The 27,324-nt window shown below is 34.4% G+C and overlaps 2 protein-coding genes, 1 long non-coding RNA gene and 1 pseudogene across 3 annotated transcripts; 2 read left to right on the forward strand and 2 right to left on the reverse strand.

Annotated features, from left to right (window-relative positions):
* Positions 1-996: 996 nt before the first annotated feature.
* On the reverse strand, positions 997-2,181 carry LOC134276091 (uncharacterized). The gene has a single exon (XM_062758374.1). The coding sequence runs from the start codon at positions 2,179-2,181 to the stop codon at positions 997-999; it is 1,185 nt and encodes a 394-aa protein (XP_062614358.1).
* A 454-nt stretch (positions 2,182-2,635) lies between these two features.
* On the reverse strand, positions 2,636-15,522 carry LOC134276093 (polycystin-1-like protein 2; annotated as a pseudogene).
* Positions 15,523-20,843: 5,321 nt separating this feature from the next.
* LOC134276094 (polycystin-1-like protein 2) lies at positions 20,844-27,133 on the forward strand (the record flags this gene model as incomplete). Its single annotated transcript, XM_062758376.1, has 3 exons — positions 20,844-21,036; positions 22,159-22,467; positions 26,607-27,133. Coding segments are annotated over exons 1-3 (973 nt in total), but the record flags the coding sequence as incomplete, so codon positions are not given.
* LOC134276092 (uncharacterized) lies at positions 22,479-25,083 on the forward strand. The gene is made up of 3 exons (XR_009993977.1): positions 22,479-22,926; positions 23,752-23,834; positions 24,184-25,083. It is a non-coding gene; the product is annotated as an uncharacterized LOC134276092 (long non-coding RNA).
* Positions 27,134-27,324: the final 191 nt, after the last annotated feature.

Consider the following 27,324-nt stretch of genomic DNA (forward strand, 5'->3'; position numbering starts at 1 on the left):
ATACAGCCCTGTAAATATCATAAAACAACAATAAATATAATGTAAATATCACACACATAATGTTCAGTCATTACTTTTACATGTAACATGAAGAAAATGGATTATAATCCTAAGTTTACACAATTATCATCAAAGGGAGATAACTCTTGAATATATAAATCTTTACATATTTCTCCCAAAATAATCATAAAAAGTATCCAAGATAAAAACATATTATTCTCACCATTCTATGGGAACAGGCTTTCCCAATACAATAAATTGTTTGAATCACAAATGTCAGTATGAATGGTGATCTGTAATTTAATACAATATTTAAAAATATAATCTATTAAAAATATACCAATTGCTCACTTTGAACAATATAATCAAAAATATCTTTGATCATCATAAAAACACATAATCTGATTAATATCAAATTACTTCTAGAAAATACTTCATATTGATCTTGTAACCAATAATAAATATGCATCATAAAAATAATAACTTTCTCTCAAAATCATTCATTCACTTTAGTAAGTGCAAATTGAAATAGCTTTTGCATTCTACAGGATGAACATTTAAAATAAGAAGATATTAGTAACTTACCAGAGAAGGAAATCTTCAGTCTCAAGTCAATGTATATAGGTCTGGTCTGAGCAACACATAGAACAAAGAATGGTCATAACAAAGCGGGAAAAGTCAAGACCAACCAAGAAAACCAATAAAATCCGACCTTTCAAATCCCAAAATAACAATGTCCACTTCCAAAATACCTGATCAATGCCCTGGGGTACATACAAATATGTACAGGTAATACAGGTAAGGGAGAACTAAGGAGTGGATCTAAGTTTTTAATAAGTTAAATAAAAGTTAAAAATAAATATTCTGGTAAGTTCTATAACTTTATTATACACAAATCTAACACTATTACACTCTTCCCCCGGTCGCGGAATGACGTCCATGTCATTCAAAAGGGAAACTATAATCCTGAAATATAAAGCATATACAATTAAAACATTACTTGGATGATGATGAAACCAGATTTAATAAAGCCAACTGGCAAACACTAGAGTCCACACTCTGTAAAGTTCCTCGTTGCATCAAAACCGTTATGTAGTTTGCTCTCTGTAGCCAGTCTGGTTGCGTCACACTCTGGTTCATCATGATGAAATCCTTTGTCCATGGTGGCTTACTCTTGGCTCTTGTTGATCTTCTTGGTGCTGGTACTGGTACTTGGGTAGAAGGCTCATCCTCCTGGTGATCAGTATGATCAGGATGTGAAGGCATATCAACATCATCAGCATCTTCATCAACATCAGACTGAGAATCTTCATCAACATCAGGCTGAGTGTCTTCATCAACATCGGCATCTTCATAATCCTCTTCAGCATGGTCCACAGGTTCATCCTGTTGAAAAGCGTCCTCTCCTGAACCAATAACTGAAGCTTCCTCAGTCAAGGAATGGCCGTCACCATCTTGACTGGGAGTATCTGTGTGGGAATCTTCTGTCTGCATTGTAGGGTAAGCTACAAAAGAATCTGAAAAAGAATTCTCAATAGAAACTGTTTCTACTGGTACCTCTTTTCTCACTGCCTTCCTTCTACCTCTTGGCGGTTTTACTAGAGGTGTAGGTTTCTGTAATTTGGAACCAATTGGAAGTAAAAGATTTCTGTGGAGTACTTTAAATCTTCCTTCACCATCCTCTCTTCTGACTTTATACACAGGGATGTCTTCATTAGCTTTGGCAACGACTACATATGGCTCATCTACCCATTTGTCAGCAATCTTATGTTTCCCATCATATGCTACAATCTTAACCAGTACACGGTCTCCGACCTGTAAAGTAGCTGCTCGTCCTCTTAAATTGTAGTGTTCTTTCTGTCGTTGTTGGGAATGCTTGACTGCGGTGTTGGCTAGTCTGTATGCCTCTTGTAGCCGCTGCTTCAATCTATCAATATATTTGGTGTTGCAACCTTCCTCATCAGGATGCTTAAACCCAAAGATAACATCAATTGGTAGGTTAGGCTCTCTGCCAAACATTAAATAAAATGGCGAGTATCCTGTAGTATCGTTGGTTGTGGAATTGTACGCATGGACTAAGGAGTTGATGTGGCTTTTCCAGTCAGCTTTCTGTGAATTTTCCAAAGTCCTAAGCATACAAAGTAAAGTGCTATTGAAACGTTCTGTAATACCATTACCCATTGGATGTTAGGGGGTTGTTCTCGATTTGGAAATTTCTAAAAGTGTACATAGTTCTTTGATGATGTTGCTGCAGAAGTTGGTCCCTTGATCTGAATGAAGTTTCTCTGGAATGGCGTAGTGAAGGATAAAGTGATTAAAGATAGCTTCTGCAGTTGTTTTGGCTGTCTGGTTACGTGTTGGTACTGCCACGGCGAAGCGGGTAAAATGGTCTGTTATAACTAATATGTTTTGTATTCCTCCCTTCGCTGGTTCCATTGTTAGAAAGTCCATGCATACAAGTTCCAGTGGTTGCGATGTTCTTATGTTGACTAATTCCGCTTTCTGGTCACTTGTCTTTGTTTTCATGCATCTATCACAACCATCAATCCAGTTGATAATATCTTGCTGCATCTTTGGCCAATAGAATCTTCGCCGAACTAATGAAATGGTCTCATCTCTGCCCAAATGTCCCATCTTATTGTGTAGGTGATGTAACACAGTTGGTATTGTGGACATGGGTATAACGGATTGGTATAATAGTGTTCTCTGTTTTCACTTTTCGAAGTAGGATGTCATCTTTGACCTTTAATTTGGAAAAAATTCTGTAATGAATTAAGTCGACTTCGGTGTTCAAGGAATTCCTATCTGGTCTGGTTCCTAATTCCACTTGGGTTTTCCAGAATGAAATGGTAGGGTCCTTGTCTTGGATAGTTGATATGTCCAGATGATCTGCTATTTCTAAAGTTGGCTGCATAATCTGGGAAATAGCATCATCTATGGCTAAGGTCTCTGCATATGGCTGTCCAATTTGGCATATGGCTTTGATAGAGTCGCTGTTGATGGTTTCTATGTTGTTGTCGAGTCTAGAAAGTCTATCCGCATCTGTGTTTGATTTTCCTGGTCTGTATAAAATTTTGAAGTTGAAGGAGGCCAAAGAAGAAATCCAACGATGTCCGGTAGAATCAAGTTTAGCAGTACTTAGAACATAGGTTAAAGGGTTGTTGTCGGTGTAGACTGAAAATTCCTTGCCTTGTAAATAATCAGAAAATTTTTCAGTAATCGCCCATTTCAAAGCCAAAAATTCCAGTTTGTGTATTGGATAATTCTTTTCGGACTTGCTCAATCCTCTGCTGGCATAGGCAATGACTCTATTGTACGTTCAATTATGATTAAGTGTGATTATGACATCTTATAATAGAATTTAATGAAGTTTTTCCCTGTTCATGGAATAAAACGGGGGCTCCTAAATATTTTTACCGATATGATGTATAGGCCTAGTATATTTAAATAGAAAGCGTTTTTTTTAAAAAAAAAATATGCGTGTGCCACTTCTAAAGAGAGAAAAAATTGTTTCTGGCGTAACATGCGTAACACCTCAAATTATTTGATTTTGGGATGGGGGTTTCGGGGCTTGGTTGTAGGTAGTGGCCGTCCTAGCTGAAAGTATACCCCCCCCACTCTCCGCTACTTTTAACGGTTGTAATTATGAATTTATAATGTCACATCAAAACGATGTATATCAGTCTTTTAAATTGTGAACTTTCCACATGAATCCTAAAAGGCTTGAAAATGAGCTACAATTGTGATGATGGAAAAGTTCGGTGTTTAACATGTTTAAAAATTAATTGCTAATTAAAAACGCTTTTAGTTGAAAGAATCAGCCTGATTGTTAGAATAGGATACACTTGTGAAAATTAAGACAAAATACCATCAGATCTAAGTTTTTTTTTCTTTTGGATTAAAAAACTCATTGAACTCACTCCCTTTTTCTTGGTTTAAGATTTTGAGCCTGCTATCAACATATATTATTACTGGTGGAGGTGATTGCTGAATTGCTGAACTTTTCTCTATTTGCTATATTGTATTTGAAACATATTGGCCTTTAGTTAAATAAATTTCCCACATCATTTTAACACGTAGTATTTTTTAATGTATCAGAATGTCAAAAACCTTTTTTTTGTAAGGAGAGTTATTACAAGGTGGAACAAAACTAATAATTATCTAATCAAAGGCAGGAAAAATTAACGGTATATTAATTCAGTATTTTAGTCGTGACGGGTATTATTGGGTCATTGCAAAGATTGTGTCAAAAGTCATATACAGTCGATAGATACTCGTTAATGTGAAGGGCTGTGAGTTTATGCACACAGCTTTAGCTGGTCCCGCCCTGTATCTCTTCTCATGTACTTTTTTTCGTTAAGGAAATTTGGTAAAGTATGCTAGTAATAAAAAAAAATTCCCGGTAAGTTTATTACCCAAATTACCCTACAGGCCTGTAGTTTGAGTCTAGTCAAATTTAAGAACACGCATATTTTTTTTAAAAGAGTAATTTACAGCATGTAGAAAAAGAAATAAAGTAGTGGACAACGTAGATAAAGAAATGTTTGTAGTTGTATTAAAAACCTTCACATCTTTATATAAAGACATCAACAGAAAATGCACAGTAATACAATTACACACTTAATTCTTTTAATAGATTGCCTTAGCATGCACTATACATCAAAAGCCGTTGTTCTTAAGGAAAACAAAATAATGTAAAAATTTTATAGATTTTTCTTTAGTTACATGTAGAGCAATGGCCTTTGGAGGGGGAAAATGGTTTTGTTAAATATACATGTGCATTTAGGACCTTTGTTTCATGCGAAAAGTGCAGACGTTTACTACACAGGGATCTGCGAACATATTTAAATTCCAAAGAAATAAAAAAAAAGTTTTTATATGAATATTTTTCTGATATTTTAAACATTATTTTATAGATGTCTTTGTAGTTGGATTACAAATTTAACACAAAACATCAACAAGACTATTAAGTACCGTTTTAATGTCATTGATCTATAAAGTGATTATGATTTAATATAATTATACGCGACGAGAATTTATATTTATTTTATACCTATAGAAAATTATTTAATTTTTAAACAGGATAATTTTATTTTAAATCAGTAATGAACATTGAAATCGAAATTCTAAATAGTTTACTATTTCATTTAACTTCTAAAAATAAATGTAGGTTAATTTTTTAATATATTTATGTTCTCTTGTATAACATGATTATTTACAATAATTTTTAATGATTATAAAAAAACACAAATCATCATCTTGATTTTAAAAACAAATTTAACACAGGCTGTGTGTGTACATCCTTGACAACAGCCCATTGTTCCCTGTATGTAGAAAACCCTCTCAAATCACATAGAATATACAAAAAATACACAGTGACAGGTGTCTCCTGTCTCCAGGTGTCTTCGCGGCACGTGTCTCCACCTCATATGGCACGTGAGGACAGTTGCCTGTAGTTACACAGGCCGTACCAACGTTTTCAAATATGCTTTTATAGGGGGGGGGAGGCTTCCCAAGAAAAAAAAAATTACAACCAAAAAAAAAAAAAAAAAACCAAAATAATAATAATAAATAAATAAATAAAAAAAACCTCACAAAAATAGTATCTTAAACAATATTTACTATAGCAAAATACTATACTAAGTATTATAATACTCAGATCTTCAGCCAATTCGATTAATGAATTTTATCTGACTAGTTTACATTGATTTCTGTGTAACTAATGTACTTATTCTTCTGTCTTTTAATCAGTAATAACAATTTCTCTCTGTACTGCACTTAATCTTCTCTATTCCAATTCACGCATTCTATACGAGACTCATGTGATAAAATCCAGTTTAAAATTAATTTGCGTTCACGGTCATGAAATATTAAATTTTATCACACAGAAATACACGTTAAGTTATTTTAACTGTTTGAGGGGGGAGACCGAGTTAATTCTTTTAATACAGTATGTGTACACGTTTGAAAAAATTCTATAATCGGGAAAAAATGTGGTAACCTCAGAAAATATTTTTAAATTAACTTTTTGTAAAATAAAAAGTACATGTAGTTGGAAATTAGTTTGAGATATAATTTCAAAGTTTCCCTACCTGGGAAACATGGGAAAAACTACAGATTGATAGCTTCCATGTCGGGAATCTATATGGAAACCACTGAGGCATGTTTCCATGGATTCCTATCTTGGGAAACTTACGGGAAACCACAGGTTGATTGTTTCCATGTCGTAAATCTACATGGAAACCACTGAGGCATGCTTCCACGTTTTCGTATCTTGGGAAACTTATGGGAAACCACAGGTTGATTGTTTCCATGTCGGGAATCTATGTGGAAACCACTGTGTGGTTTCCATAAAATGGAAACTATATGGAAACTACCGATGTCACGATTCCCATATGTTTCCATCGGGTTTCCAAATTTGGGAAACCTGGCTTTTCATCCTGGGCCTCATACACATATTTTTATGAGATTACTCGGAGTTAAGGAAAGATTCAAACTCGTCTTGTTTATATAATTCTAAAATGTCATGAACAGCTGATTTCAACGCATATAGAATACTGTAAACAGATCTATACATATTGAAAGATTCTAAGATACTCTTTTCGTTTGCTCTTAAGGTAAAAAATATTTTTAAAAAGTGAGCTATGGTGTCAAATATTTCGACAAATAGATGTTTATCCTTCAGTGCACACATATGTTTATTTCGTTGGACGAATATTAGATAAAAAAAATATTGAATAAAAAAATCCCAAAAGACAAATTAAAATACAATCATATACACTCAATACACAAGGTATTTTATCTTTCTGTATAGAGGTTGATTTCTTCTGTGTCACAGACTAGTATTGCCATGCCCACATTTGACGCCAAGAAGTACGATAGACTCGATTCAAAAGTTTCGAGGGGACGTTTTTGAGGAGCTATCCTTTTCGTCTGTAATATTCTCTTGTTTGAAATCGACGTTGCTCTGCTTATTCATTTTCAAAGAGGTGGTTGGACTGGCAGGTTACATCAGGAGCGTCGATCTTTTCTGCATAGTATTTTTTGTCCACAAGCTGTAAATAATATGAAGTACTAATGTTAACATTGAAATCAATAATATTGGAAAATTCTCATCATACATCATAATAAAATAAGTAATTAGACAATATCTTTAATGAATGAATATATACATTAGTTTCCTTATTTTCAAATGTATAAACAATGTTACGAACAAGTCCCATCACAATTGCAACATTAATGTCGTCACTGGTTTTCTGTTCTTCTCTCACTTTTAAAATAAATGAACAAATGAGCATACACTGCTATTTACTTTTACATTTCACTATCGATCCCACGGGTATGTATGCAATTTAACTTAATGACCTATTGAAATCCGTGTGATCTTTGGCAAAATGTGGTGTAACAATAAAACAAACCAAAAAAATCTTATAAATGTATTTCTATTTTGTCATCACTTATTACATAGTTTTGAAAATTAAGTTTCAAATATTTTTCATGAAAGAGTTGTTACGGTTTCACATAGCACAGTAAGACTTACGTTTTAAGGACAAATTAAATGCAAATACTTAGTAGGCTTAAAGCGAATACACCAGCGAGACGTAGATTTGATTTGTTAAATGTCCTAAATCATTTGCTTTATACCTATATTGCATATGCTTAAGTTTGTTTCAAAACGTTAGAATAACGTACGTGTTACTTTGCTCGTTTTTGGTTTGAAGAAAACTTCAAGTGCATTTCTGACAAATTTCTTCATGATGTCTAACATTCCTATTTTTGCAGCTGATGCAACAGTTTCTTTTCTCGCTGCCGAAATACTGGTGTTCAGGATTGCCATAAAGATAGTCAACATGAACATAATAACACACAATACGTAACACACGTAAAAGAATTGAGCTGATAATGGTGCTGCCATAATCAGAGGGTCAAGCTTATTTTTACCGATTAAAGTATTGGCTAAACAAGCACATGTATTATACATAGATCTATAGCTTTCCAGTTTAGAGCCGAAAAGAAGATAGGCATAAATGACAAATGAAACAAATAAAATCAATAAGAGTGCACCAAAGGCCAATAAATCTTTTCCAACATTTGATATTACCGATATGACCTCAGTAAATCTTTTATTGTATCCTAGAATTCTCAGGACCTGCATTGTTGATATGAACAGAAGAGTTGCAAAAAGGACGTTGAATGCGTGATCCCAAAGCACAATATGTCCATAGTTAATGAACCGATTCGCACCAGTAAATTTGTCGTCATAAAACATATACATTGCCATATTCGTGTATTTCATCCTTAATATAAACGTTAACAGACAAAAATATGCAAGAATAGTACACAGACAGTCCACACAATTCCACGGTTCTTTAAGAAAACCCAAACAACCTACTCTGCTACATTGCAAAAGTATTTTGAAGATCAGGATGATATAATAGAAGATTGATTGATTGATTGTATATTGTTTAACGTCAACCTCGAGAATTTTTCACTCATATGGAGACGTCACCGTATGCCGGTGAAGGGCTTAAAATTTTGACCTTTACTCGGCACTCAGGGCCATTGAGCAGTGAGGGATCTTTATCGTGCCAACGCCTGTCGCTGACACGGGGCCTCGGTTTTTAAGGTCTCATCCGAAAAACCCGCAACATTCACTTTCACGAAGGAACAGTTGCTACCCATTTTATCGACTGGGTCAGTCGCGGCCGAGAAACAAACTCACGACCTCCCGATCACGGAGCGAGCGCTCTACCGACTGAGCTACCGTGAACGGTCGATATGATAGAAGAAAACAATCATGTAGAACAACACCAGGGTGAAGCCCAGAGATGATAAGCTGAAGATCGGTTTGAAAGCCTGTGTGTCAGTCCATATAAATGCACTGCCTACTTCAGTAAACTCCACTAGGTACAAGACATATGCAAAAAGGTTAACATTTGAATTGTATATTGTAAACTCAACAAATATAGCACGAGTGTTTCTATCAATCCAGTTATTTTCTACTAGTTCATTAAGCAATAAGTGAGCATTCACTCGGTCTTTCACAAACTGCAGAATATATCCTCCTCCACGGTATGTTTTATATTCCCCCCTTCTAGATATTCCCCAAATATCATTGGGGTACTTGTACTTCCACGCCTGAGCCGTATAGAACCTCTTTTTGTAAATTTCGCTTCCACATATGGTTTCATTGTATGGTTTCCATCGTAGACAATATGACTTTTTCTCCTCATCCCTTTAGGAGTAGGCGTCTACACACGGATAAGGCCAAGTTAGGGCCGAATATGGACACTTGCCTACAAAATATACATGAATAATGCATATAAGGTGCTTTTTACATATATATATATATATATATATATATATATATATATATATATATATATATATATATATATATATATATATATATATATATATATATATATATATATATATATATATATATATATATATATATATATTTGTGAAATTGATAATTCAACATTTTTCTAGGTAACAATTTTAAGAGGGATACATGATCCGTAACATAGTTATTACCAGTTTTCATGCAAACTTGGCGAAGACGTCCTGGCCCAACACGGATATTAGCCATATCTTTTAAGCATTGGCGATCCATAACTGTCAATGGTTCACCTGTATAACTTTCAATAGGGTAATAAGTAGGGATAAATGTGTCATTCATCCAGCTTATGAAGTCCTTTCTACCTTTCAACTGAATTGCAGATAGACTTAAATAATGTAACAATAAAATATCATACTAAAATATTAAAATCATAAAAAATATAAATCAGAAAAGATCAGTGATAAATGAAAATAATGCGGAAAATTTAGAAGTCTCTAGTATAACTGTACAGCTCTACTGGCTTGTATTTCATTGGAAAGAAAGAGAACAAAACATATGACCCAAGAATCCTGAAAAACTTTTACACTTAAAGTCTCACGTCACTGTTCTAGAAAATATGTCTCAGGTTTTCTATCCCGAAGAAATTTTCCAAAAATATTTTTCATTTTAAATATCTGGTGATTTCCAATTTCATTTATAAACGGGTTTCGTCAACCTCGTTTTAATTTGACATTCTCACGGTAGCCTAGTTGTAAAGCGTTCGCTTCGTGATCTGGAGTCCCGGGTTCGATTTTCGTTTGTGGTGCCACGTCAAACCTAAGATGTGAACATAAGTAGTGACTGTTCCTTCGCTAAACACTTGGCATTAGAAATGATTTTCTCCAGGTCTTTCGGACATGACCTTAAAAACGTAGGTTCCGTATCGCAGTAGGCGTTGGCACGTTAAAGAACCCTCACTGCTCAGTGACCCCGAGTGCCGAGCATAGGTCAAAATTTGAAGCCCTTCACTGGCACAATGACGTCTCCATATGAGTGAAAAATTCTCGAGATGGACGTTAAACAACATACAACCAATCAATAAATTTAACATTTTGTACATTTTTGGTCAATATAGTTACAGTGTAAATTACAACCCCTCATTTGGGCGTATTTTGACTGATGAACCGTATTTCACACCAATTGCAAGGTTTGGTCGCTGAATATTCCGTCTAATTTTTCAATACAAACTGCTAATGGCGAATGTGGCCGATTAAAGGGGATGCTTACTCATCCTGGATACTTGATCCCACTTTTGGAATTTTCAGGGGTCTTTGTTTTATTTCCTGAGATTTAAATTGTTCTTGAATGGATCACCGTATCGTGTCTTTAATTTTTTTGAATTGATTCAGCAAACGTATGAGCAAATCATTCTTGAAAACAGACCAACACTACAGGAGATGTATTTTAACACATTCACAAACTTACTGCAGAAAAACCACGACTTCCTGAAAGTAAATAATTATTCAGGTTTTGCTTCACATTTAAAGATCGCTGGTCGCGCTGTGTGAACCCAATACCATAGATTGCACAAATGTATAAGATGAACATAACAAGAGTAATTAGCGCTAATCTTGCTTGAGATTCTTCGCGACTTTTCTTTTTCAAGTCATCGATGTCTTCCTTGGAAAATGTTCCACTTCTTGGTGAAATGTTAGCTGCTAAGTCTGAATAAACAAATATGTCAAATGATTATCAAACAATGAAAAAAAAAAAGATTGAAGTTGTTATATATATGACCCATTTTAGCAAGAGGCTACGCAAAACAGAAGACAAAATGAATCAAAAGGATAACATGCATTTATGGCTAATGTTCCTCATTTACGCGTGTACATATACTAAAAGCTGAACACGATTCGTAAGTAGGCATGCACCCTATTAGATTTCGTTTCGCCTTTATCAACTCTAGGGTTAAACATTGAAATACATTGTAATTTTTGTCTGGCACTAGACTAGAATGTTGTTACACGTTTACCAAATCGCACACTTGTTATCATGGCCTCATGTCTAAAAAAATTGAGCTGTAGTTAGACCGAGAAGTAACAATCGGTAGAAAGTACTCCTAATCTTTGCATGCTCCAATACGTTGAAGTAGCAAGGCCTTTACTCGGACAATAACAATGATATATATTTTTGTTAATGCTTTTCCAGCACTTAATTTTTGCTTTCTTTGCTTTAATCGTCTTTTAATCAATCGTCTGATTTATGATTTACATATCATAAAAACATGACTGAGACTCATTTTGTTGGATGAAGCAAAATGTTTGCTAATAATTACTGCACTTTTCCTAAGTAATCGTCCAATTCATGATTTACATTTCATAAAAACATAACTGAGACTCATTTTGTTGGATTAAGCAAAATATATGCTAATAATTACCGGACTTTTCCTAAGCAATCGTCTAATTTATGATTTACATTTCATAAAAACATAACTGATACTCACTTTGTTGGATTAAGCAAAATGTATGCTAATAATTACCGGAATTATCTGAAGCAAGCCATGGAATACAAACAAGAGGCCCACGGACCTAATAGGTCACGTGAGTATTATGTAATAATTCTCCAACAATTGAATTTTATTCGTCACGTAGCATGCTTTAAATTTGATTACTTATTAATACCCAGATGAAAAGTAGGAGAACAAAGAAAAAATGCATTTCTATTAATCAATTAAAATCAGCAATAATCAGTAGTGCCCCCACCCCCCTCCGGAACCCCTAGACCCTGGGGCAACACATTTCACAATTTCGGAAAAGGCACCCTTGCTCATCATAAATGTATGATTAATACCAAGGAGCAGATTTCAAAGCATTACTTCATTTTCAGTATATAATGATTAGAGCCCCCTCGTACCCCCTGACTCAAGGGCCTTGAAATTCATATTCTGGAAGAAGGTTCCTTGTTCATCATAACTTTATACTTAGATTATCAGCAAAATACCCAGGAGAAGAGGAGAAGATTATCAAAGAATTCATGCTGTTTTGTTACATGATCATTAGATGCCCGCCCTAAAACCAGAACCTCTGATCTAAAGGCCATGAAATTTACATTTTTGGAAAGGGCACCCTTCTCATCATAACAATGACGAAAGCTCATTGGTTTAATACCTGGGAACAGAGAAGAAGATTTTCAAAAATACATGTAGTTTCACTATGTAGTCATTAACGTCCCACCCTAACTTCAGAACCCCTGATCCAGGGGCAATGAAATTCACAATTTAGAAGAGGCACCATCTCTTATTATAACTATGAACATAGCTCATTTGTTAAATACCCATGAGTAGAGGAGAAGATTTTCAAACGATTCGAGCATTTTCACTTTCATCATTTTCAACCCGTCCAAGCACCTGAGCACCTGATCCAGAGGCCATAAATTCACAATTTTGGAAGAAAAACCCTTCCTCATCACACCTAAGTACATAATTCATTAGTTTAATGCCCAGGAGCAGCGGAGAAGATTTTCAAAGAATTTATGCATTTTCACTATATAATCAAAAGAGCCCCGCCCTAATACCAGAACCACTGTCCCAAGGACCATGAAATTCACAATTTTGGAAGAGGCACTCTTCCTCATCATTACTATGTACATATTTCATCGGCTAACTACCCAGGAGTGGATAAGATTTTTTTTAGAAATAATGCATTTTCACTATATATTAAACAAAGTCTCATCCTAGCACCAGAACCCCTTTGTCTGGGGCCATGAATTTCCAAATTTTGGTTAAGGATTCTATGCTTATTACAATCATGCCAACAGTTTGACTGCTTGATGTCCAGGAGTGAAGAAGAAAATTTTTAAAAATTGCATAACAAATTTGAATCTACACTACCTGAGGATGCTTCCATATAAATATGATAAATTATGGCTTTGTTATTCTTGAGAAGAAGATTTTTAAAGAATTTTCCTATATATTTCTATGTAAAACTTTGATTGGCCATTGTGGCTCCGCCCTACCCCCAGGGGTCAAGATTTGAACAAACTTGAAGCTACACTACCTGAAGATGCTTCCATATAAAATTAATATGATCAATTATGGCTTTGCTATTCTTGAGAAGAAGATTTTTAAAGAATTTACTATATATTTCTATGTAAAACTTTGATTGGCCATTGTGGCCCGGCCCTAGATCAGGGGATCATGATTTGAACAAACTTGAATCTACACTACCTGAAGATGCTTCCATATAAATATGATCAATTATGGCTTTGTTATTCTTGAGAAGAAGATTTTTAAACAATTTTCCTATATATTTCTTTGTAAAACTTTGGTCGGCCATTGTGGCCCCGCCCTATCCCCGGGGGTCATGATTTGAACAAACTTGAATCTACACTACCTGAGGATGTTTCCCCATAAGTTTCATCTTTCCTGGCAAAGTAGTTCTTGAGAAGAAGTTTTTTAAAACATACCACCAAATTTTCATTAATTCCCATATATCTCCCCTTGGATGAGGGCGTGGCCCTTCATTTGAACAAACTTGAATTCCCTTTACCCAAGGATGCTTTGTTGCAAGTTTGGTTGAAATTGGCCCAGCGGTTCTTGAGAAGAAGTCTAAAATGTGAAAAGTTTACAGACAGACAGACAGACAGACAAACAGACAGACGGACGCCGGACAAAATGTGATCAGAAAAGCTCACTTGAGCCTTCGGCTCAGGTGAGCTAAAAACAGATAGCAGTGACTCAGTTGACCTAAGAAAAACCCAGATTTTGCGACTTATCATACAGGTAAATCTTAGATTGATTTCATTGTTCAAGCATACAAGTATTGTATATTTATCTAACTACCTGAAATTCTAAAATCCTTGCAGAATCCATTATCCTTTGACATCGCCCGTAGTTTGTCTAAATTTACCTTGGGAGGTTCTTCCCTTGCCAATCTTTTTAAAAAGATCGAATAAATTATGGCCAAAAATATTACTTTTACTGGGTCAAATATTATTAAGGATTCCAAAAATGAAAGAGCAAGTTATAAGTGATAAAAGCCATTCTTCAGAATTATCTTTGCCCCATTCCATACTAGAGAGGATGAGGAAAAAACTTGATGAAAAGAACACTGATCCATGCTATATAAAGCACCCAACGTGGTAAAGTGCCTTGGTGTGGTATGAATAGCTCGCCATCAAGTTTAGAAAAAGATTTAGTCCATGGTGGTCGGTACCATTTTGGGTGAATAAACTTTATAGTGATATTTGGTAAGGTATACCCCTAACTAGTGAGAAAATGTATGATAGCATCAAATCTATTGTGGCTTCAGTGCTGGAGACACAGTTATTGCCCTTTATTTGCTTAAATTAGATATTTTGAGCGAAATATATTTGCAACCTGCAAAGTATTTGTCACACAGTTGCCAACCGTGATAGAAAGTTCTACCAGAATTACTCCGAGATACGATGAACATATTAAAAGAGCATTAAATGACTTTTTAGCCTTGATTCTAACAAAATTATTATATTTTTACCACTTTTATTCAACAATTACATGTACCTCAAACATTTGTATAAAGAAAATGATAAGTACCAACGCACATATACTAGTTTAGTTATTCGTCCGTCGGTGACGACGATGACCACTGTCTCATCTTCGTTGGGGAGGGGGTTAACCTAGACGGTGGGTGCGGAGATGACTGGTCAGGCCGGTCCTTGCACAAGCAGATGAAGGAGTTTTTCGACTAGAGCCACGCCCCCTTCTTTGTAAATCTCAGCTGGGATGGAGTATCCGCCAGGTGCTTTGCCAGTTGACAAAAGACTAATTGCTTTCTGGATCTCATCCAACATGGGAACGGCGTCCAGTGACTGGTTGATGGGAACCTGGGCAGTCGGTTGATGGATTCGTCGTTCATAGTAAAAGGGCGGTTCAGAACGCCATTGAAATGTTCCGCCCACCTGTCAAGTATCTTTTCCTTCTCTGTGATGAGCGTTAACCCGTCATCACTGAGGAGAGAGGACGAGCCTTACGGAGTTGGCCCTTAGACTTCCTCAAGTCAACAGTAAAAGTTTTTTCTGGTCCTGTCATGAGATTCGGCGTAGCGTTGGATCTCATCAGCTTTGGCATTCAGCCAGGATACTGCATATCCCGAGGCTTTTGCTGTACTATGCTGCCAGCGTTCCTTAGAGCGTCTTTTTGGCTGTGGAGGTGGGATCATCTATATAAGCCTTGTAAGCGCGATATTTGTCCTCTAGAAGCTACGTGATCTCGACAAGGTTCTCATCAAACCAGTCTTTGTGGGTTTTTTTTTTGGTGGAGGGCCCAAGACACTCGAAAGCTGTATTGTACACTGTATAACGAAGTGTGTTCCATGCTGCTTCCACGTCGTAGTCATCCAGCAGGGTGGATTTCATGCGTTCTTCCCGGGTGTCAGCAAAGTACTGAGAAGTGTAAGGCAACTTCAGCTTACCAACGTCGAGACGTTTTGAAACCTTAGTCTCCTGAGGACATATCCTGAGTTTGATCCGAAAGTTGAGAGGTGAAGTTTAGAGACTGTGAGACGATGATTTGTCCAATACTCCGTGCCACAAATGATGAATAAACGAACTGTCTGTCTGTCTCTCTTCCTGACAATGACGTAGTCCTGATCCTTGTTTTCTACTTGTTCTCTTTGTTATTTCGACCGCATGTGTAGGGTCCCCACCAGCCACGGTAAACTGTCTATGGAAGGGTGGAGCAGGCAACATTTGTAATACCTTGTTTAATCCGCTCCTCTTGCCATGGAGGTGAGCAGTGCGTTCCTAAAGAGGGCTGCTCAGTCGCACAGGTGGCTGCCGAACTCCAACGCTGCTCTGGTCGGAGAAGAGCGGCCGTATGGCCTGTGCCGCCTGTGTGCAGGTCTGCGTCTACCGACTTCCAGTGAACCCGCACCTGTCACATTTCTTGCTCGCTTGTCACCACAGGGCTTTGGGGTGGATACTTGCGCGATGAGTTTGATTAAAATGAAGAAGGGTTGCGCTTCGCCGACCTCACTCTCTCGCCCGCAACCATTTATATCCAGTGGCAAGACAGATGTCAGGACGTCTGGAAATGGAGACAGATATAGCGGATGACCAAGACGTGCTATATGTGCCTTGGCTTGCTCTAAGCATTCCAAGATGCGTGCTATGTCTGCCTTCTTCTTCGTTGAACCATGACGTTTTCCTCCGCAGAGTTCGCCTGTACACAGTCTTTACATGCGTTATAGGTAGACAAGCCCTCAATTAACAGGGTTTGAGACCCGTCAGCGCTTTGTGTAGAGAGTGCTCTCCTAGAGGGATCTCCCTTAAGAGTGTACGGGTTCCCTCTACCCGGAGTGGAGGGAAGGGGCTTCAGGCCATTGCAGGTAGTGAGACACAGCCCACTTCCCACAAAGCACATATATGACTGTGCAGTTATGTTTATTAATTTTGATGTCAAAAATATTTAATATATTACGTTTAACTTAGATGAACATACAAGTGTCCATTATCACCATGTTTTAGCATGAGATTAAATAAATAAAACATTTTACGTAAAGGTCTGACATATCCACAATATCTTTGTTAAGTAAATAAAGAATATACGCACAGGGTAAATCAGGGGAATTTTCCTTCAATTTTCAATTTTAGGATAGGGATAAAGATTTACTTTTAAATCAAGTTATATATATTTGTTACTGAAATAATGTTTTGAAATGCTAATAAAAATTCTTTAAATAAAATGACCATGCAATATTTTTTTGGTGTGAAAAGTGTCACAGTAGTTATTTCTTTCCTTTGATCAAAATTTCAAAATTACGTATTCCACTTTTATGATCAAGGGTAAAATTATATTCCTATATAATTTAGACGGCTCATTACAGAGCCAATATTGAATAATAACTGAACAGGGTAATAACATGGTCTGCATTCAAAAGAATTTTCAAGAATATATCATCCGAAATAAAATAGAAATTACGTATTGAAAAACCAACCTTCTTCTTTTAAACACACAGCTTAGAGAACGAACAAGTTGGGTTGGTGTATATAAACAGTTGATACACCATTAAAGCCACAATCAATTGAATGCTATCATATATTTTCTGAAGGTAGAGATGTATGGCTTTCAAAAATTAACTATGAAAATTATTCACCCGAGATGGTACCGATACCGAAAAATTCATGGCCTGGCTCATGGACTAAGTGCAAATCCTTTTATATTCTTCAAAATCGTTTCGGAGCGGATCCGCTCCGATTTGCTACATTGCAAGTATATGGGACGTATTCTAACTGTGGTGAGGGCTTGTACCGAGACACAGTTAGATCATTCTAACTACCACTACATGTACCTACATATTGTACCTCCAAACGACAGAGAGTAATCCAAGGGAAGTAATTTGGAAGCAAAAAATGCTTCAAAATGCAGAAAAAATGGATATTCACCTTTGAATTTCTTTTACACATATCATCTGCCCACCAATTTTTTAATTGTTTAAATATAATCAAATATCAACCTTTCATGTTTAATTATTGCTTAATTTGTAGATGGCTGCATTTTTTTGTTTTAAGTCTGTAAAACTGAGCAAAATTTACTATATTTTTGACATTTTGCAATGCATAACATGACCACTTATGAGCATAAAATTAAAATTGAACTGTAAAAATTGCTGTTTGAATCTCTAGTATTGGATAACAACAATAAAAACAAATTTAAATATCTCTGTTTATTTCTAGACATGGTTTTTCATGAAAAGTACAAATTTTCATGATTTACAAAAATGAGAAAGTTTGTATCCCGTTTCTATAGCAACCAAGGTTACAATTCAAAAATTATTCTTAGATTTTACAATCACTCACACACCTGTATCAAATTATGATATAAAAATTTAAATCTGTAACTATGAGTGCCAAAATATTTTGTTGATTACAAAGAATTGCTCTTAAATATATAATGCACCTATGTAACCTAAGTTAAATCTGTTAGTTAAATCACAAAATTAACTAAGGTTTAACTGGTAGTGAGCTTTCGTGCAACTAATTTTACTCGCTGTTAATTTTAATGTCGCGTTAACGAAAAGTTAACGGCTAGTTAAATTTAACTATCGTTCGTGCAACCGAATCCGGATCATTAAATGAATTGTTGAATTAGTGTTTTATAAGTATGATATTTTTCAAAGCCATGCATTTGTTTGTTTATTTATTCTCAGACCATGCAATGGTATATGAAGTACAGGAACATATATACAAAAGTCAACTAAGGAAGAGTAGTGTCAAATAAGAAAATAGTTACTGAAAGCAGGCCAAACTCTTTTCAGCAAGCAAAGACAGTTTTAACAGCGAGTCAACACTTGTGATAGACATAATTTTCTCAAACTTGTAAATATTTACATGAGAACAATACTTCTTATCAATAAGTTTTCACACGCGTAAAGACGAAAAATGTGGACATTCCATAAATGATGAAATTCATCACCCAAAATAATTTTGTTACATAAATTACATAATCTTAAAGATCTATCAGTATAGGCCATCTACCAGCTCGACTGAGAGTTTGTGATTACAAGTTCTAAATTTTGTTAATACAATTCTAAAGTCTTTTGGGAGTTTACTTAAGCACAATTATCGTACACAATTGTTTTTAGAAATCCTGTAATTTAAACATTTAGATGAATTAGCTATGCTCATATACCAGTCTTATAAAAATTGATTTAACGTTTCTTTCACAATAGATTTTAACCATGTAATACTTACGAAATTTTGATTCATCCACACATAAGGCAGACTACAGAAATTCAAGATATCTCTTACACATTCAACCATGGGTGCATAAATGACTCTTTAGAAAAGTGTTTATAAAGAAAGCAATACATTGTCTATGTCAACTTACTCTCATGTGACATCAAAAGTTTAGCCCAGTAAGTAATCATTCGTACCTTTATACATATTATTTAAGGATATCGCCCAGTTTCCTCCTACACCATACAATTTGGGGTACTGGACTAAACATGCAACACAAATTTCAAATCTTTTAAGTGTACCTTTTCTAAGATATCTGTGTTTTCATAGCCAAAAACTTCACACCCGTAAAACACGGCTTATAACTCTTTCAATAAGATCTATTTGACAATCGACTGACACATTAAAATACCTTATCTTTCTAAGTACTCCATACATTGATTTTGAAGCTTGTTTAGTTAAGTGTGTTTTCGCACTTTTGAAAAAAAAAACACTACGGGACATGATAACACCTTAGTATTTCAATTCGTTCACAATTTCAATTGGTGCTTAGAACTCTGTACAAAAATATTTTTTGGGGATCCTTCCTCTAGAAAAAAATTACTATCTTAGTCTTGTCTGTTACTTTAAGTTTCCAGTGGTCACAATAATCAGAGAAAATATTCAACGCTCTTTGTAAATCATCTGGGTTATCAGATAGTAAAACTGTGTCGTCAGCATAGAAAAGTATAAATAATTTAAACATAATCTGCATTTCATTTTCTTATTTTTCACTTCAGCTCTTAATCCCTTCAATATTATTCTATTTTTGTATTTACCATCTATCCCACTTTTTAACACTTTGGACCACAAACCAGATCGCCATAACGTATCAAAGGCTTGCTTAAAATCAATAAATGCACAATAAAGTTTTTTTCTTACTGAACAAGACAAACTTACACAAAAAATCTAATATCAATATATTATCTATTGTACCATATCCTTTTCTAAAGCCAGTTTGAGCTTCAGTAATCAGTTCTAATTCATCAGCAAAAGTATTCATAAAATGCTGGTAAAAAATTTTCCTTAACAACTTTGAAATGTTATTGGTCTATGGTTTTCAGGAGAGGTGGGTCACCCTTGTTTTTATATATTGGCTTGACGATACCAATGAGACATTCCTCAGCCGGTACATAACCAGTATCAAATCGCATTGAAAATATCAACATAAAGTGGCAAAAAACTTGATATTGTTGTTCTTATAAATTCGTTACAGATTTGATCATTTTATCCTGGAGCTTTATTATTTTTTTTTTAGTTTGTTAACTACTTGCAAGATTTCTTCTGCAGAGATCTGACAATTTAAAGGGGAGTTATTAGCAAGATTGACATCATAATCATCAACAACAACTTTATCTTTAAATTCATTCATTTTTTTTCAAAAAATGGAATTTTGATTTGATACATGTATCGACTTCAGTTTTACTAGCCTTCGAGCTATTTAAAATTCTCCAATATTCTTTAATATTACTTTCCTATAGATTATCTAATTTTGAAGTTATAGATAATTTATGTTCTTTAATACATCTATCCATTGTTTTTTTTTTGTACTCTTTACACTTGTGATCTTAAAATTTTCGAAGTTTTCCGGCGTTTTGTGTTTGTTGTGAAGGTGTTTAGCCAGATGAATTTTGAAAATCTTATTTTAAGGAGTGCCGATAATACGATTAGTTTTTAATTGCATATAACCTATCTATCAAAATTACTAAGTACAACTTATTTGCAATATTTACACCATGCAAAATGTGTTGCATGTACCTTATTTAAATGTTTGCAACTTATGCTTACTTTTAATAGGGATTTTCAACATGAAGTGTTAACATGTACTTCTTTGGAACCAATAAACCCCTAGGAGATTTAAGATACATACAGATATGGCATGACAACTCTGGGTCACATGGCTTTAAAAGTTGGTTTATAAGCAAAATTACAGTCGATGACTTGGAAAAACATGAAAGGTAACACATGATCATATATTTTCGTGTCGCCTAAAGAGTAGAGTAAGCCTTGGAATCATTTAACCCTTTTCTGTATGTCCGACCAGGCGTCCATACCTTTGTTGTACCCTATAACTTGATAACTGTAAGAGAAATTCGTTATTATCATATGTATTGCTTGAAACTTTGGCTTATGTAAATACAAATGTACTAATGACTTTGACCTAGATCCTTTAAAGGACTTTATGCGGCAATGGCCAATATTTGCTCCCAAAATCAAACTTTTACGTAGAAATAAACAATTATGTTTTATAACATGGGAATATTTGCAGACTTCAAATCACTGAATATTTCCGTAAGCCATAACGTCATATGTTTAATATGAAATGAGAAAATGACGTAAGTTTCACATTTCCATGATTTCTAACAGAAAATGTGTATATTACGTAAATATTTTGAGCCTAAGTCACCGAAAGCAGGTCTGCTCAGACTCAATAATTTGAAATAATGTGTAAAATGATTATATCAATGAAATATGTAAATGTTGGTCATGAACATACATTTGTACCATTTTGCGCTCTATAAATGTTATATAAAATTTGAGCAAATTATATATATTTTTTCTTCTTTCTCAAAATTAAATCCGAATAGTCATACAAACAAAAATTGTCAATAATCTGCTTTGAAATATGATATTATTTTTTTTAATTTAGATTTTTCATACAATATATACAATTTAGCACATTTCAAGAAATTTACAAAATGTGACTTTTCTGGTGGCAAAAATACGCAATATACCGCATAGAGTTCTTTGGCATCAAAATAGTTTACGTATTATGCTTGTATACAGCTTTGACATGTCTGAGCTAAGTCTTTGCTATTTAGGAAGTGCATAGTGAAAAAGTTTAAGACCATGCAAAGTAAATTTCAAAAATACCGTGAGAGTATATTGGGTTTGGTTAACCAAAAGAACTATTGTAGACTGACAATGGCAATGAATACAAGAAAAGTAGATCATGTCCTTGATTAGCAAAGTAAAATGTGGTTTGAAACAGAAGCGGCAAAATCAACTTATCTTTAATGTAGGAACGTATTCAATAAATGTTTACAAGAAATATTCTCTGCATTCTATTTTGATTTCAGATATACGTTCCATTGCAACAAGTGGCTAGGTATTGATGATGAAGATTGTTTATTGGATCGCATTATACCAGCATCAACTCTAGACACAATTTCTTTTAACGATGGTATATCTGTGGAAGCTCAAAGGCTAATGTCTGTATATCATTTATGGATTTCTTTGCTCTTTCCTCCACAAGGAAAATTCACACGAGTTCAAAGGCTGTCGTGCCTAATGGCATTACTTTGTCTTATCATGATATCAAACGCAATGTTCTTTCGATCTTCTGATGAAGACCAAAATGTTGATGAAGTAAAATTTGGAGTTTTAACGTAGCTACGGATAGCGATCACGTGACATTGCATGTGAATTCTAAATTAAGAATTTTTCGGTTGGCTTATTCCGGAAATGCGCATAGTTCAATATGGCGGACTGCAAGTTGTAAACAACGTGCTCCGAGAAAAGTACACGGGAAACGTTATAGGAACTCTCAGCTGTAAAGGTAGATCAAGTAAATTAGAGCGAATGAGAGAATATAACATCTTAAGAAACAGAAAACAATAAAACCTTTTTATGAACTAAAATGTCTGTGTATCGCAAACGACTGACTAGCACCCCCTATATTCCAAAGCAGACGACGCAGCTGGTTAGGCCTACATGTAAATGGGACTGATAGTACTGTACTATTTATGGATTTACCGACACTTTCCACGGGAAATCCCGGCCCCGAAAGGAATACGATGGAGAGGATTATGATCACTGTTGATATCAACTTAAAAGTATAGCTCTTGGTAAGTCATATCTATAGATATTTACATGACATACTTTCATAATAATAGGCCTATTTTAATTCAGCATTAAACTTAACATTAGTAAATTCAGAGAATGTAATATAGGGACTGTCATTCATTTGATAGGGGTGGGAGGGGGGGGGCAAATTTTATGGGTGTCAGATTATGTATTTACAGTGAAGGACAGATAATTTATTTTTATTTCCAAGATCACTGGGGGCCTAATTTTTGTCAGATTGTACCTAAGATATTTTTCTATTCAAAAAATTCCACATTTATAATCATTTAGGGTATTTCGATTCACCTTTAAAGTATTTACATTTTGACTTACAAAAATAATTTTGAGGATAAAACATGTTTGAAAATTAAATTAATTTATCAATAATCAGGTAAATTTTGTGTAAATTATAATTATTTTTGTTGCTCTGAGTGAGTGTTTCAGTTTGGTAAAATTTACAGTAGCCCTGCAGGGCAAGTTTAAAGGCATGTTTAGTAGTCCAAACTCAATATTCAGTTGTCGCGGGCCAGCGGACTACCCTTAGTGTCGAACCCTAGCTGGACAGATTATTTTTGTTTTTCTTCACTGGTAAAAACTGTGTCAGTGTGGTAAACATTGAAACTGTTTACATGTTGTTAGCTGGTCTGATGAAATTGACAAATCTTTATATTACTGCTGCTGTATAGTTAGAATATTGGCCAGGCAGTGGAGCATTTAATTTAATGTTAGATTTACTGGTTAAAAAGTGATTTGCCAATCAACTAATATAATTAAATTTTGGTTTTGCTGGTATACATGTATATTTATTTGATCTATTTTTTTTTCAGCCATCAAGATGGTACTTTCTGGTATAGGACCACCAACCCATAGCAGACCAGGGGATCTTGATGTCAGCAAAATAGTGATAATGGTTAAGTCATCATTTAAATTTTTTTATGCCAAATTTAATAAGTGTAGAAAATTGGCAATTTACATGTATGAGGTGTAAACTTTTGCAAGTTATATATACATGTATGTAATATGTAATGGCTTGGGCCATGGATATATATCGTCCAGGGTAGCTCAGTCTGTATAGCACATGACTAGTGATGCAGGGGTCTCAGGTTTGATTCCCGGTCCATCCATACATTTTCTCTTTTCCTGTTACATATACATGTTTTTTCATCGAAATTCTATATATAAGATATAGACATCGTGGGAAATATATTTTGACGTTGACTGCAGATAATATTGTATTTGTTAAATTTTATAAATTACAGATAGATTCATCAGTACAGAGTACAAGGTATATGAATGTGAAGTCCAGACCATTCATGCTGATGATGATTCAACTACTGCAGATCGACGGCAGAATGACTTTCCATCCCTTCCAGAAAAGAGCAGGACAAGAATCGCTTGTTGAAAATAAACTAACATAGTCAATAGACTACTTTTCTTTGTCAGCTTTATATTACCGGGTACATGTATCTCTTGATTGAGTGTTACATTTAAAGTGGAAACTAATCACTCCACATATAAATTTTTTTTTCCATTTTTCATATTTAATCTACCCTGTTTTATGTCTGGTGTGGTAATAGATCACTCCACATGCAGCCTTTCATGTTTAATGTACTATGTTATGTATTGTATACGTCAGTTGCAGTATTACACTGCTGTAGAGTGTAGATTATTCTTTTTTTAAAAAATGTATGCATAATTTAATGTCGACTTGTGATGTCGGGTTTAGTAATAGGCCAATCAACAGATATTCTCTATTATGCATAATCTACACTGTGAGTGTTTTTCAGGCTTTTTAATAAGCTGCTCCAGATATTCATGTAGAATCTTTTTTTTTTTTTTAACTTTTTATATAAAATGTCCTGCATCAAGTGTTATGTCCCAGTGCAGTATTGTCATTTTGTTTTTAATTTTTAGGTATAGTTTATGTAATTTTATGTCTCAGGTCAAGGACGGTTTTAGACTAAGCCCATTTTAAGTTTTTTTTCTCTGTTTAGCGTCCAACCTTCAATCAAAAACCTACCTACATGTACCTATTTGTAAAAAAAAATATGAACCAAAAAATAAAACACAGAATGTACGTGTATCATGTCTATAGTTGTAATAATAGTGTAAATCTGAGGATTTTATTTCATCAATCTGCTTTTCTGGTAGAAATATCTATTCTTCAGCCAAATCAAAATAATAAATGCCTAAAGTACACCACCTATGACATGTTTATTGTACATATTTGAGAAATTGACAGAACTTAAAGATTTCAACAAAAATAATCAAGGATAGGGGTTCTGATTTTGTTTGATTGTCTGATACATGTAGGTGTCAAAAACCAAGGTGCGATTGGATGCCAAACAGAAAAAAAGACTTGGAATGGCCTAGTAAATGTTATTATCCTACCTGCTCATGGAATAAAATGACTTTTGATCAGTTTGAAAGAGTACTGATCATAGTTTTTCAATGATATTCTTATTATTCTATGAAAAAAAAAATTGTGAATTTTGCAGTGCTATGTCAGATGGATTTCTTCATTCTGTATGACCAAAATGTATTTTCGGACAAAGTAGAATGCATTTGACATGTTAATAATTAGGGGGATTTTTGACATTGCAATGAAAAAAATATGAGATGCATAAAAGGAGGGGATGTATTAGACCATTCTGTAACTTAATAGTTAATTACCTCTTAATGCAGCCGAGATTTCTGAGTGAGAAATAGTATTGGACATTTTTGTCATACAATATATTTTTTTAGAAATCTACATGTATAAAAAAACATAGAATTTGTTTGCATGAAAGTAATCAAAAGGGATCATGTTGAAGAATTTTTAAATGTGTTTTTTTTAATTACATTTTTGTTCAAGTATCTATTATTGAAATATAAATTCATATTTTAATTTTGTTGAGGAACTTTTTATGGATAATTTCAATATTGGTTTAATTACATGTTTTATTGTGAGGGGAGAGGGGAGGTAACTCTTCAAGTTATTACTCTACATGTACTATTATTTCATAAAAATATTTTCTTTAGTCATTTATTAGCAATAGATTTTTACTTCTTATTTATTTCTTCAGTTGTTTTTCCCTAATTTGCTATGCATTTTTTTGAATAGCCACTTTAATCGTTATTCTTACCTTTACAACGGGAAACCAAAAGAGGGGGGGGGGGGTAGTTGTGGACCATCTGGTACCTTTATTAGCCCTCAATGTGACCAAGATTTTTTGAGTGAAGAATAGTATTAGACAGATCTTTCATATAATGATAAAAAATAAAAATTCTATTGGACAGATTTTTTTTAGAATTTAAAAAGTGTCAAATTTGTGTGCATGAAAATGGCCAAATTAGTCGAATTTCAAATGTTCTACATGGATTATTCTCTTAATTTATATATGTTCAGACAATCCATTGTTAAAATAAGTTAATAGTATCAATATTGTTTAAAAATAATTTTTAATATTGAATGCATATTGCACAATAAATTTTTTATGGGTAATAATTATCTTGTATTATGATTTTTGGAGTGACTGGAAAGGGGAGGTAACTCATTACCCCCTTGTTCCGTAATTTACCCACAATGCCATGTTCATATTTTGACTAAGTGTTCATTAGACATCCCTTTACACCTTGTGAAAATTTCAACAAAATCTACTGACAGGTTTTTTTGGGCTCAGGTGTCCTTAGCTACCTTAAGACTCTCATTTGGAACATTCTATGTATCATGCGTTGGAATGCTAATCTCAACTGTACCCGTTACTGTTGCAGCCTTTGTTTTTAGAAACATTACAAACTCTAAATCAGTCGAAAACAGAATCAACAATCCAAGAAAACTCAATTTTTCTCCATTAAGAAAAGACAATTACAAAGCCTTTTCTAGACTTGATGGCGAGGTTTTCTCTCCAAACCAAGGCACTTTGCCATGTTGGGTGTTTTACATTGCATGGTCCAGTGTTGTTTTGGGTATCCTTTTATCAGTCTTTTTCCTCATTCTCTACAGCATGGAATGGGGAAAAGCTAGTTCAGAAGAATGGCTTTCATCGCTTGCTCTTTCATTTTTGGAATCCTTTATAGTCTTTGATCCAATAAAAGTAATAATTTTTGCAGTTATATATTCGACCTTTTTAAAACTGTTGGAAAAGGAAGATCCTCCCAGTGTAAATCTAGACAAACTACGGTCGATATCCAAGGATAATAAATTATGCCAGGAATCAAGTATTTCAGGTAGGTCAATGAAAATACGGAATGTTTATGACGTGTATTTGAACAATTAAATCAGTTATTCCAAGAATTAACTCAATGATACGTAAAAATGAACCAGTGCATTGATGGAGAAATAGAGTACATTAACTATTTGTAATTTTATCTCGAACAAAGACATTGGAAATGTAAATATATACATGTATAACACTCCT

Source organism: Saccostrea cucullata, unplaced genomic scaffold (assembly GCF_032062105.1).
Source record: "Saccostrea cucullata isolate Sc308-1 unplaced genomic scaffold, CSIRO_AGI_Scuc_v1 ctg7365, whole genome shotgun sequence".
NCBI classification, from domain to species: Eukaryota; Metazoa; Mollusca; class Bivalvia; order Ostreida; family Ostreidae; genus Saccostrea; species Saccostrea cuccullata.

Coding starts and splice junctions, on each gene's coding strand:
- LOC134276091 (XM_062758374.1), bottom strand. CDS start 2,181: ATGGGTAATGGTATTACAGAACGTTTCAATAGCACTTTACTTTGTATG.